The 13,172-nt window shown below is 41.1% G+C and overlaps 1 protein-coding gene across 3 annotated transcripts in view; it reads right to left on the reverse strand.

Moving 5' to 3' along the window:
- Nucleotides 1-13,172, reverse strand: part of HECW2 (HECT, C2 and WW domain containing E3 ubiquitin protein ligase 2) — a 126,350-nt gene that overhangs the window by 51,086 nt on the left and 62,092 nt on the right. For 2 of the 3 annotated variants that reach the window (XM_065840657.2, XM_065840656.2), the window contains exon 3: nt 2,909-3,016. In XM_065840657.2, coding sequence (XP_065696729.1) covers nt 2,909-3,016 — 108 coding nt within the window. Of the gene's footprint in view, nt 1-2,908; nt 3,017-8,103; nt 8,324-13,172 lie in introns of those variants that run through there. The other variant, XM_071811481.1, reaches the window with a different exon arrangement.

A 13,172-nucleotide genomic window follows, 5' to 3' on the forward strand; every position in this document is an offset into this window, starting at 1 on the left:
TACTCAAAAAAATAGCTGTTAAGAGACAATAGATATAAATAACAGAAGAATAATAGAGGTATTTGTAACTCAGTGAACATGTTTATAAATAGGGCAGTGACAATAACCACGCCAGAGCACTGAAAGGGCGCTGGTTGCAGGGTGCTCCACAGACACGTACTGCAGGCTCGCAACAATTCCGTGAGAGAAAATCTTCGTAGAATTTAATCTAAACGGTCAACAAGTCAACAAAGACTGGATACAAGTAATTAATGATGTTGATAGAACATGCATTAAGATTGGCCATTTTGGTCAAAAACCACTAAAAATGCTCATATCTCTAGTAACAACAACTCAGCTACAGCAGTCCTTAAAAGCTAAAAGCACATCAAGTTCAATTATTAAACTGACTTTTTTTTTCCTTCAATACGTATGAGGTTTTTTAACAAAAAAGCAAGCTGGGAGTCTGCTCTGCTCCCTACAAAATATGGTAGTTTCAGGCTCCATACACTGTTTTTGCAGAAGTTATAATTTCATGGAAATAGTGACTGAATACAGAGAATTCCACATGAAACCTCACTTGTAGCATAATCCCCGTATAATGCAGACACACGTACTACCACATTTTCTGCATGTATCTCATAGCCTACTCGTGACACAAACCTGTAATTTTAAGTACAAAGCAGACAGCATCTGTGCAGTCACTGCGTCTGGTATCACCGTGTGGCACCACAAGTAATTTAACCACAAACATCTCCACGGTGATCTGGAAAAGACTGATGTGACGAGACTGGCAGTCTCTGGATGACTCCCAACAGCTGCCACTATGGATTACTGTGCAAGACACAAAGCCGCAGCATCGGTAAAGAAATTATATGCAAATCAATGTATTTCTATTCCACTCACAGTAGTGACTATGACATTGACTGTTATAAATAACAACAAAGGCTTTACGCTACAGGTAAAGTAGGTGAACGTGTTTCTTGTGGACACTGTAATTAATACTCCTAGGACCAAGACTATAACTAATAAATACCAGCCCAGTTCAGTCCCAAAGGAGGCTCTTGGCCTGTGCTTTACTGATCAGCCAGGCAGGACCAGGCAGGGAGTCGAGTACAAGCACAGCACCACCCACAGTGCCGAATGGTGACGGTGCCTCCCTGCCACGGGAAGAAGGGCTGGCTTTTTCTATGACCAGCCTTTCCATGGATCATTTCACTCCATCTCTGTAAGGAACACCATCATCTCTGTCCTACCACGATGCCCCAAGGGGAGCCCCTGCCGTCCCAAGGTGACAGAGAAACACTCCGTCATCTAATATCACTCCTAGGGGAACTGCAGCCTCTCCTCCACCACAGACTAAAGGTCCTGACGTCCTTAAGGAGCTGAACACCCCGATGTCAAGCTGAACACCAGATGACCACACCAAACACAAAAGCGTTCAGCTGTGTTGCACGTTCATGCTATTGACACTTGTTCAGGATAATACTCCTTGAATCTGTTCTTTCCTTTCACAGTTGCAAACTGCAGAGCTGCAGCCACATTCAGTAATCCTTCCATACTTCACACAGGCAGTTGCCGAGTCACTGTTTTCCTTTCCACACATTTTAGCAAGCCTCAGAGCAAGACGTTTCAAAACCATCTCTACTACGTGAGTAAGGAAATGCCATCTCTGACACACTGATGCTCAAATTCACCTTCTTGAATCTCTAGAACGACAGAGGTCCCTTTCATGCTTACATGGCACTTCTGCTCTTTCCCCAGAGCACAGGGAGAGGAGCACCTGCCTCTGGAACGCTTGGCTCTGCAGTTCAGAGCCACTCACGTCTCAAGGTGACAGCTCTGGGACAGCGCCTGCTTGTCAAGGGGAGCCAGACTTTGTACTTTGCAAGGATTTGAAACTGAGAGTGGATAGTTATTAGTTCTATATTCAGTTTACTTGAATATTCAGTGTTGCTTTATTTTTTCAAATTGACATTTTTAATAGGCATCATGCCATTTAATAGACATTATAGGCATGGGCATACCTACACGTGCACAAATGCACATATATGTGCATACGTGTACACAGAAGTACAAAACAGAGATGTTAATATTCTGTTAAAAATGGTGAATACTGTTGGAAGATACCTAATACAGGTTGGAGGATGGGGGTTATCAGTAGAAACATACAGTTATACAAAACAGAAGCAAACAGGGATCTGATAATCCAGAATACTTCATTTTAATTTTAACTGACCTAGTATTACTCTATTATTATGATGCAAGTTTAATATTTTGTGTTGTAAGTATTACGGAAATAAGTGTGTTTTTTCCTATGACAATGATTAAAAGCACAAACCTGTATAAACATGATATACATCATCTTTGGCCATTGCTATACATTATACAGAACCGGCATTTGTTCTAACCTAATGAAACCGCTATGAGGAGGATGAGTTCCAAAGGCACAGACTGAAGTAAAGTATTTGAAAAATACTTGCAAGGACTTCAGCTGAGAAATACTGATGCAACTGGACAGGAGTCTGACACTCTTCTAGAGTCAAATCTAACCTGTGCTGCACACTAACAAACATTAGGAAGCACTACCAGCTTATTACTTTCTTCTTTGGGTGCACTTACCATTAATGTTTGTCCAGCTGAAATTTTAAACTTCTTGGGAGGGACCTTATTGCACAAGGCAATTTCTTCCTCCCTTTAAATGAAGCATGCTGCTTAAGAGCACTTAAGAATACAAATGCACACCTAAGCTCAACTCCATTTTTTAGAATGGCCAGCAAATGCACTGGAAAATGCTGCCCCTTAAGGCAATGTGATCAATTCCTTTGGTTTATCATAGGGTTTGACAGAACAGATATCAAGTGCGGTGCTGCTGACTGGCCTTGACACGAAGGCATGTCTGCCTTACACCAGGTAAACAGGTACTTACATTCCATAAAATAGGGGCCAGGTTCAATTCGCCATACAATCTGTCCTTTTTGTGTGCCAGTCACTCCCCGATTCTTGGAATCCCAGAAATTGGCTGGTGAGTTCTCATCTGAAAAAGGAAAGAAAAAAAATTTAGTTCAGTAGTACTTATAACAGGTTTTGTCTTATTTTTAACTCCTGTTCAGTCCAAGAGGCTGAGAAACAAAAACCACCTTTTGTTTAAAAAAATAAACTAACTAGCAAAAGATAAATGGCTTCTCTTTCGTAGTTGATACTTAGGTCAGCTTACGCAGAGCGAGCAGACGTACACACAGCCAAAGTAAATACATGGTTTCCTGGAAGAGGTGACCTGCCAAGGTAAAGAATTACATTCCCAAACTTCCCTGACTCACTGGAGAGGCTGTTGGGAACACAGAGCTGACTGCAGCTTCACCACAGGGTTATCACACCGCTCTGTGACGGGAAAATCTAGCATTCATTCCTTAGCTATAAAGCATGGAATTGCAAATACAGGTATCAGGACTTATATCAGTTTTTTCTCTATTCCTATATTTTAGAAACTAGAGAGTATTTTTATGCATACACTGAAAAATCTGACACCTGCAATTTCCTGACACATAGGGTAGAACTGTCATTTAATAAGCCAGAGACACAAATGAGCAATTCAGCAAAATACATTCAAAAGAGGAGAACTGAGAAGAAAACGGCACCTACAGGTCAGCTGAGCAACAGCCGTGTTTAAACCTCAAGAACTACGCGTTTTGTCCTAACAGTGACCAAAAAAGTCTTGGGGTTTGTTTTTTATTTACCAGCTGGTATTCAGGCACTCAAAACAATGGGGGGGAGCAAAGAAGAGGGGGGAGCAAAGAAGAGGGGGGAGCAAAGAAGAGGGGGGAGCAAAGAAGAGGGGGGAGCAAAGAAGAGGGGGGAGCAAAGAAGAGGGGGGAGCAAAGAGGGAGAAACTATTTGAAAGGGCACAAAGGTTACGATGAGCCAAAGGAAGGCAACATAAACCCAACTTAACTTCTCTGGTACATGAAGTTCTTTGGAAGTATGCATCAAAACATCGTACAACTACATTCATAGGCAGCTGACTCTTAATTAGATAATTATACCTGTGACCTTAAATCCAACAACCTAATTCTTGCCAGTACTTGATAACCCTTAGTCTTAAATTAAAAAAAAAAAAAAAAAAACACCACAACAAAACAAAATACAACTTCCATTTTATTACATATATTTGAGTGCATTCTGCAATCTTTAGTGCAGTCTGTACATTCCCAGCCCACCAAAAAAATGTTATGAGACACATGCTGGACTTGGGTGATTCCTCAAGCCAAGAGGTGGCCCAGACAAGGCACTGATGTTTTTATGCCTTCAGGCATGGGAGACTTGGAAAATGTTTAGAAAGCTGTGGTCTGAACACCCTGACGAATCCAAAACAGTCCCATCATTATAACAATGAGAAGGGGCAGGAGAGTTCTCCTAACGCCTGTGATCCTCCAGCATTTAACACCCGCAAGCACAACTTTGTGTGTGTGGAATCAACAAGATGGAGCATAAACTGCGTACACTGTGAAGTTAGGCACACAGGCAGTAAAAACTTAAAATATACATACCTATTCTTCATTACAGCAAAAAAACTTCAGAGGAAACAAAGCTGTATCTCACCTGCGTATTTCTTTTTTTCAAAAAATGAAATATAAAGAGAAGCTCCCAAAGTACAGCCTGTAAATCATCCCATGGGCCTCGAAACAAACGAGTAAAACAAAACCTGCATCAAAATCTGTGTATTGTTTACAATAACACTCTAACTGAAACAATACACTTCTGGCTTATTTATTTCCTTTTTTTATTTTTAAATGTGCCTTCCTAAGCCAAGGCCCCAGTTCTGTCATTCACAGGCACAACTTTGGAAGACATGAGATAAAAGTTTCATTTCCAGCAAAGCTACACTGGTGTCTGCTTTGGTCCACCATACAAACTTGGTTATCCAAACCATTGCTGCCAAAAGCAGGCAGATTACTTTAAAATTCCATTAAAGGAAATACAGAAAGTGCTCAATTATTCAGTGCTCTCATTACACCTCGGTACACAGAGATGTATATATAATAAAAACCCACCTCCCTTAACATGCTCTAGGTCTTCTGTAGTCAATTGGAGTCTGTTCATAACTCTAAGCAGAAGGACAGATATTGGGTATATTATAACAATTCAAAATGTCATGTTTATGGTTCAACAAATCGAGAAACTCTGAAACAATGAAATATGCCTTTAACACGGACATTTCCAACACTAAGGCACAAGGAATTGTTCTTTGTTGTTTAAAAATCAGTAACAAAGCCAATGGTCATTTTTACAGGGTCCTACATAACGGAGTTCAAGCTTCTCAGCTGATGGTTACAGGAGAGAAAACATTTTCTTACACATTATTGAACAAAACGCAACATTTGGATTTTCAGCCCTTTCATGAAGAACAGTCTCCTCAGTACCAATGGGGACAAAACCAGGGCCACTCTGCCCACGGCCACGTTGCCACTGCAACAGAAGGCGCTGGAGACAGACGGACCAAAAATGTGACAGACCACCAGCCATCAACTCAAATTACAGAATATAGTTTGAATAGCTTGGGTTTTCCTCTGAAACAGCTGATTGGGTTCCTTTTTTCTGCTTTTCTTACGCTATTCACATAGGGGGAAAATAACATCACTAATGCATATGGAAATAGAACTTCAAACCTCAGTTTATGGATTTCAAAAGCAAAAGACTGAACAGCAAAAAATAAATCAAAGCACATGAAAACACTGAAGTACACAATATTGTTGAAATTTGCCTATAAAAACCAGTTAAACAATTATAGTCTTAGAAATATTCACCTATATTAAAAAAAAAAAGTGTTTGAAAGCACAAAAAGCGGTGTCAGAATTACTGATACCTCATGTCTCCTTTTCCCCAAAACATACAGATGTATGTACGCATGTATACACATATATATACGGGCACACTACAATGATATAGAATTATTATATATATACATCAAAATATATAGCTAATTTTCCATAGGGAACTTCGACTCCAAGAAGTTCTAGTCCCCTTTTAGGCAGATAATTGTTGCTGTTTGTGAAACTGGCAGCTGTTCCAGAATCTGGGCCAAAACGTAGATATAAATATCCCTTCCCAGCACATAAAATATGCAACAAAATACTGTCTTACTGCATTGGTTTCTTGTTCAGTGAAGCTACACTCTGAAAGAAAGAAAACAATGCAAGATGCACAGTGTCTTTCTGTCTTCAGTAATTCTTAGGCAGAAAATATTACATAAGTTAACTCATTTTTCAAAGGTACAGCCCTTGCACAAACCAGCATACGTGAGATATTATGTTCTACCATGAAAAGTGGGTAGTAACATATCACTGTGTGGAACTTCACACTGACTAGTGTGCCTTCAAATCACTGTAAAGCAAATGTGTTCCGAGTAATAATGTTTTCTTTCTTCAACTACTAAGCAACTATCCAAACCTGGTATTAAGAATTGAACTCATTTCTTTCTACTTTCAGGCTTCGCCATCATTACACCACCCTTAAATGTAAGTTAGATACCAAGATATGGGATAAAGGGATGAACAGCGCACTGAAAGAAGAAGGGATTGTTTTTTGCAGAATTAATTTTCACAATAAAATTATCTGCAAAGCGTCCTCAGGGGGCAGGACTTGGCATTGCCCTCAGAATTTGGTGAGATGCCTCTTTGCCCATTTCTCCAGCCCGTCAGGATGGTCTGGTTTATCGACTGCTACTCCCTTTTATGCAGGATAGTTGCAGCAGATAGTGTTGAAAGCCCTGCTGAGCAAGTATCTTCCATCAGGAGCCTTCTGCACAGCTCACGTTTTGTTCTTTGCGTCTTACTGTTTTCCCTATTTCCGTCTTGGGAAAAAAGGATAAACTACCTGATATCCATCACCCCACAGAGTCATCTTGGATAACTTAAATCAACAAATAAATAAGATACGGTCTTCTATAAGACAGTTAAAAACCAAGAACTGCTACCAAATAATATCTGAACGGCGCCGTACAGTCCCAGTGCACAGACCGGCCATGTGCAAACCAGTGCTCATTTTCCAGTCCCCGTTTCTGTGGTCAGCAGCGTCAGGTTATGTGATAAAAGGCTTGTCTCCAGCAATACGAAGGGTTTTTATTCTTCAAATGCAAAAACATTACAGAAGCCACCACAGGTTGCTTATTGCATAGGAAAAAAGTTGAAAATTCCTTATAGCAATGTAAGAGCTTCAAAATTCTGCACCCTGATGTCTTTTCTATAGCACGTTTATAAAGATGCTTATGTAGAGCTCAGCGAGAAGGTGATGCTTAACAGACTCCCAATGTCACTGAATGGTTTTAATCATACATATTTTTTATCTTTCACCACCATATATGTGTATTCTAATTCACAGCTCTTGAAAAATCCACGCAGCTTAGCTCAGAAAAGATCAATCGCATTGGTGACACCATTGTACTGCTGAATTATTCTGTTATCCTCATTTGGGATTTACATCCCAACCTCTGTTTTTCACACCTTCTTGGAGGATGTTTTATGCAAAATCCTTTGAAGTGCTTGTATTGTTTATTCTTAACTTTAAATTTTAAATTAAGCTCAGATTGTTAAAATGCTGACTTCCTCCTTAGCGTGTTAGGTTAATGTCCTGGGCACTGAAGATGATGTGTGCGAGGCATCCCATTATTAAGAGGGGTAACCTCCGATCATTTTAATTCTAGAAATGCTAAAAAAAATTTCCATGGCTAATCATTAAAGTAGCACAATATTTACTGAACTAACGAACTAAATAATTTTCCCCTTTATATCCAAGATATGCTTAAAAGCAATTGAAAACTGCATCAGGACACATTTAAAGGAGCAGACAAATTTTACCACCTGAGGCCTCACTCCTTTTCTGGAAAGCCAGTAAGTAAATTAATTTCAAGGCTGAGCTTCCATAGCAAGTAATTATTATAATAAATAAAATTATGTGAACTCATTTAAAATACACTCTATATTACTTACTACTGTACAAACAAATATTAACCCACTATATACAGCTTACCTGCTGCAATGGAAACATCGCTCACAAAAGACAGCGCTATCGTGCGCAGCACATCGTTGAAATCAAACATCAACACCTTGTTGCACCTTCTAGCCTCACCTGGCCAATCCAAAGGATGGATCCCAAACTGCATTCCTCCATCTGAGCCCAATTAACAAGCCGAAGAATAACAAAAACATGTATGTTTTGCAGGAACGGATCCTGAAAATAGCATCCCTGCTCCCAATCGCAAATGGTATTTTCTACAAAAGTTGCTTCCTGGCCGCAGCCTGTGCGGCTCCAGTTCAGAGGCTGTAGCTCCGTTGTGTAACCTCAGCTCTCCCTTCCTCTTGTCATTTGAAGGAAAGGTTTTGAGACGAATGTTCTCCAGTTCCCTGGCAGTTTCGAGCAGTTACGCACAATCCTCTGCCTCTTCTCCTTTAACCGAGGGTTTATCTAGGTTCAAACAGCCCGACTTAAAACATATAAAGCGTTACGTCCCTTGTGCTCAGCTATTTGCGGCCACTCCCCTCTGAAGGGTACAGGATGCGCAGCCCCGTCCTCCCTGCGCTTCCTTCCTCGCCTTGTCCCGGGGAGGATCCCGAGCCACCGAGGATCCTTAAACCCCAGAGATGACCGTGAGGCAGCCACAGCAACGAGCACAGCGGGATCCCACTGGAACCGCTGGGTTTTATTTACACAGAGAGGGAATGGCAGGAAGACATGCCAGGGGAGGGTCAGTTGGACATGAGGAAAAGGTTCTTCCCCCAGAGGGTGCTGGACACTGAACAGGCTCCCCACGTTGGTGACACGGTCCCAAGCCTGACAGTGTTCAAGAAGAGACTGGACAACGTCCTCAGACACACGGTGTGACCTGTGGGGTTGTCCTGTGCAGGGACAGCAGTTGGACTCCATGATCATGTGGGTCAACTCAGGACATTCTATGATTTCGCTCTCCTGCACAACTTCCCCACAAATCCAGGTGTTTTATACAAGATGGGACTGCTCTGTGACCTGTGGCTGGGATGGAGCTGCCTTGACCCCAGGATAAGTGCACTGGGCACCCCTGAGCAGGAGATGAGGAGATGACAGAGGTGCTCTTGCCCCCTCTCCTCTCACAGGCTGCTCAATCCCACCTCGGCGCTGGGGCTCAGATGAGACTGTGTTCTGCCAGAAGCTGTGACCGCTCGCAAACCTTCTGGTGGTGACCTACAGCTCCTTCAGCTTATAGCGAGGAACCAAACCTTGCCAAAGTGGCCCCAGAGCCACAAGAAGAAAAAGGGTATTAAAGGTATCTTTGCAATCTGGTCCATGGTCTGCAGGTCAAGTCCTTTGCAGCACACATTTCATGCACCTGTACGCTTGTGGAGCACTAGGTTCAAGCTCTCAAAGCAAATATTGGTTTTCCTAGTAATAATCAGAGAATAAAAAACAAGGGAGAAAAAAAAAAAAAAGTCTGACAGGAATATTTATTCATACCTGGCTTGAAGGCTTTCCAAAAAATGCTTCCAGTCAAAGAAATTAAGATGGACTTCCTGCTAACAAAGAACTGAAAGCTACTGCATTGATTTATGCTTGCATAAGCCACTCTAGGAATTGTATTTTCAAAGAACAGGAGAGGAAAGCACACCAGGACCAGACTACAGGAAGAGACATTTCAAACACTGCTGGGTGCTAAAGGGCTGGAAACTGTTCTCCCTCAAATGCCAACAGAACAAACCCACAAAATGTTGAGATTAGAATTCTTGGACAGTCTTAAAAGCTGCCTAAGCAGCTACGAGATCCTACTACATGCTATCACAAATCTCTTTTCCTAACACTTCGGAAAACCTGGACAGTAATGAAAATACAAGACACAAATCTTGAGGTGAGAAAAGCAGGGGCAGAGATGTAAGAGACTCCACTGGCATTCCCTTAAGCAGCCTCTGCAACACCAATACCACACAGATTATCTTGCTGACATTTATTGCACTCAATTAATTCACACAGCAAGAGCAATTATTAATTTTTCTACCTGTGACTCCAGATGGTGAGGCATAAGCTGTATTTCTCAAACCTTTCGCTCCAGCTGCAGAAGCAGAGCAAAGCCACCCCATCCAGTCCATCCAAACACTACACGCGTAAACCTTTTTTGCTATTGAAGCTTCAATTCAGAGTGGCAAGATCCTCGCTCTCATTTTCACACACAGCCTTTATTCTGACACCAGCCATAAGACAGACTTTCCTTCTTTTTCAAGGATTATATGTTACTAGCAGTAATATTACTACATTTTTTTTCTTGCTATATGCACACTAACGCTTCAACGTGGGGATGAGGGCATCTCCATGTGCCCTCACACAACGTGATATTTTGAGGTGCAGCGGCAGCTCTAAGGATTAATTTACTAGAATGCTGGACAAAGATAATGAAAAAAAGTACTTTTTTCAGATACATGGCACGGTGCAATGGTAGGAATAAAGTGGAATTCCACTTCTGTGTGTTCTAAGCAAAGACATCACTTAAATTCAAAGCATTCAAAGACAAAAATAAATCCTTTCACCCATCTTGCTGGCAAAATTTCAAAAGCATAACAATAGGAAGGAAATGACCTCAAGCTTAACCTCTTTCCTGAAAATCTTATTAATTCTCCTCCAGAAAATGATGTGCATTTCATTCCCACGTATACGTCAGGTTCCACACACAGACCAGGCTGACCTGGAGGCCAGACCCTGCACCGCACATGGACACAATGCTGGAGGGTTTCTGCAACGTGCCGCAAAATGTGGATACTATGAGAAAGCCATAATGCTAAACAAAAAAATAAAAGTATTTTTACTTTAAAATATTGAACTAAAGAGTAACTCCAACAGATGGTAATGCACGCCCATAGCCATAAAGACCATTAAATACTTCATCATACTGCAATATCTTGAGGAAAATGGGAGGCTGTATCTCCCCTGTAGCATCACTCTTGAAACTTTCAGCAATATATATATATGTGTGTGTGTGTTTTTAAGCACTTTGCTGTGTCTCATACCTTACTAAAACTCTGATCCAAACCCATCTTCACAGCCACAATTCCTGCACAATACGCTCCCCTCTGTGATATCCAGGTCCCAACCATAACCCCAAGCACATCCCAACACTTCCACAACCTTGTGGTCTAAACGTGATCATCTCCTGCTTTTAATGGCTGCAAGTCCAAGAAAAAACTAACAAAAACCCACCTCTGTGTCTACAAGTATGCTAAAGGTCCATTATTCTGGAACAGGACTGTTTCTTTAGCAAATCTAGAAACACAAGCCATTTTTGCTAATTAGCTGTAAAAGGTCATTTTGGAGATAAATAATGTCAGAGCTAAATGTAAAAAGAAAAGAAAGAAAAAAGGAAGAAACTGTATCTAGCTTTTCTGTGCCAGTCCAAGTTTATTGTGGAATGTTTTTCCTCATTTTCCTTCTCAACCACAACCTTATATGGTGTCAGATAAGCACTCGTTTGCTCGAGCCGCGCGCAGAAGAGGATTTGCAGCTTCTGAAGAATAAAGGGCACGCACTTTTATCTGCGACCGTGTTCCCATCACAAGTCTTTGCCAGAAAAACTGGAAAACACAACAAAGTATTCCTGCTGTGGAAGACACGGTACCAGCAAAGCTGTGTTTTTGTCAACATAGCCTATCCTGCCCCGAGAGAAATTCCCTCGGTAAATAAACATTACCAACAAAAGCACAATTTTGCTCGTGCAGCTGTGCTTACAGAGCGGCTTTCTGTGCCTTTAGACAGATCGTATGTCATCTCACCGCCAGCAGAAAAAGTGAGGGCTCATTCATCCCATGGCCTTCATGCTGGTTTTTTATCCACCAGCAGCATCTGGTCATGTATAGAGACATCCAACGCACAAAGGTACCAGAGACACTGGCAGTTCTCCGTCATGGTTTTTGTTTCCTCTGCAATAAGATCATTATTATAATTCAGTTTGCTGCTGCTCTCTGACAACGGTACCTGTTTTGATTTTCTACAAACTGGAATATTCAGGCTAGTTAAAGTTTGGACAGCACTGAGTCGCCTACAATATAAAGGAAACCAGACTGAATGATGTAACAATCTCTTCTGGGTTTAATTTTTGTAAAATTCATGCTCATTTGAGAAGCATGACTAGCTCATAAACTAACCTTAAGTACACTTTATTCCACATGTCATTCTCCTGTAACGAACCCTACAAAAAGTGTTTTATTCTTGTGGAATGGTCAGCAAACACAATTGCCATGACCAAAGGGCCTTCAAATAGACTCAAGATGACCGTATGCTCTTCTATTTTATTTGTTTGTTTGCAAATCTAAAAATAAAACACCATTTTGACTCATTATGGAATGTACATCTGCCCGTTAAACACCACGCACATCGCTGAAACGCACATGTGTAAAAAGCACAAGTATCTAAGGCAAGAACCAAGCCTGTTACTACCTGTACAACAGACTCCAAAACTTCCTGCCCTAATTAACAGGACCCTAATTATCAGCAGCCATCCTAATTCCCATGCCCTATGGTATGCAAGTACTTTAAAAATCATATCAATTTTGCAAACACTTTTGACAAGTATCGTGCTTATTTCCTTTTTTCATCTTCTGGTCCTAAAATTGGGTTATTGATATATTATAAGAAACTATAATTTATTAGAAAGGTTATCAGGTTAAGACATTTATCAAGTTAAAAACCTCACCTGACAGATAATCCTCAAAACGACTAGAAAGTAAGAAGTAGTTATTGATCAGAGTAGTCCGCAATAATTTTAAAAGCCCCATTCTAATTTACTCAAGTGTTTCAATTTCTGCAGTTATCTTCTACAAAACCTGACTCGTATTCCCTGGTGCATTATCCAATGATGTGTTTTTCCATTCATATCCTAACAGACACATTACTGGCCAAAATATTTACATTGGAGCAAATGTTGGAGAACATCCCTACAGCACAAAGGATGAGCTTGATCACTACGGATCGGGAGCTGCCACCTACTACTGTGTGCAACATCCTGGCAACAAGACCTTCCACAGATACAAACACCAACCAAGTGTAAGCAGCTACACCTGAAAAGCAACTTCTCCATCCTCACTCAGCAAAATAAAGGAGCCCATCAGCACAAGGGCCATGTCACTTGGCAAAAGCTTGCGCTGCTAATCCTCAATTCATGCCATGACTTCGCGTGAAATAGCCAC

The sequence above is a fragment of the Patagioenas fasciata genome, chromosome 7 (assembly GCF_037038585.1).
Source record: "Patagioenas fasciata isolate bPatFas1 chromosome 7, bPatFas1.hap1, whole genome shotgun sequence".
Classification (NCBI taxonomy): Eukaryota; Metazoa; Chordata; class Aves; order Columbiformes; family Columbidae; genus Patagioenas; species Patagioenas fasciata.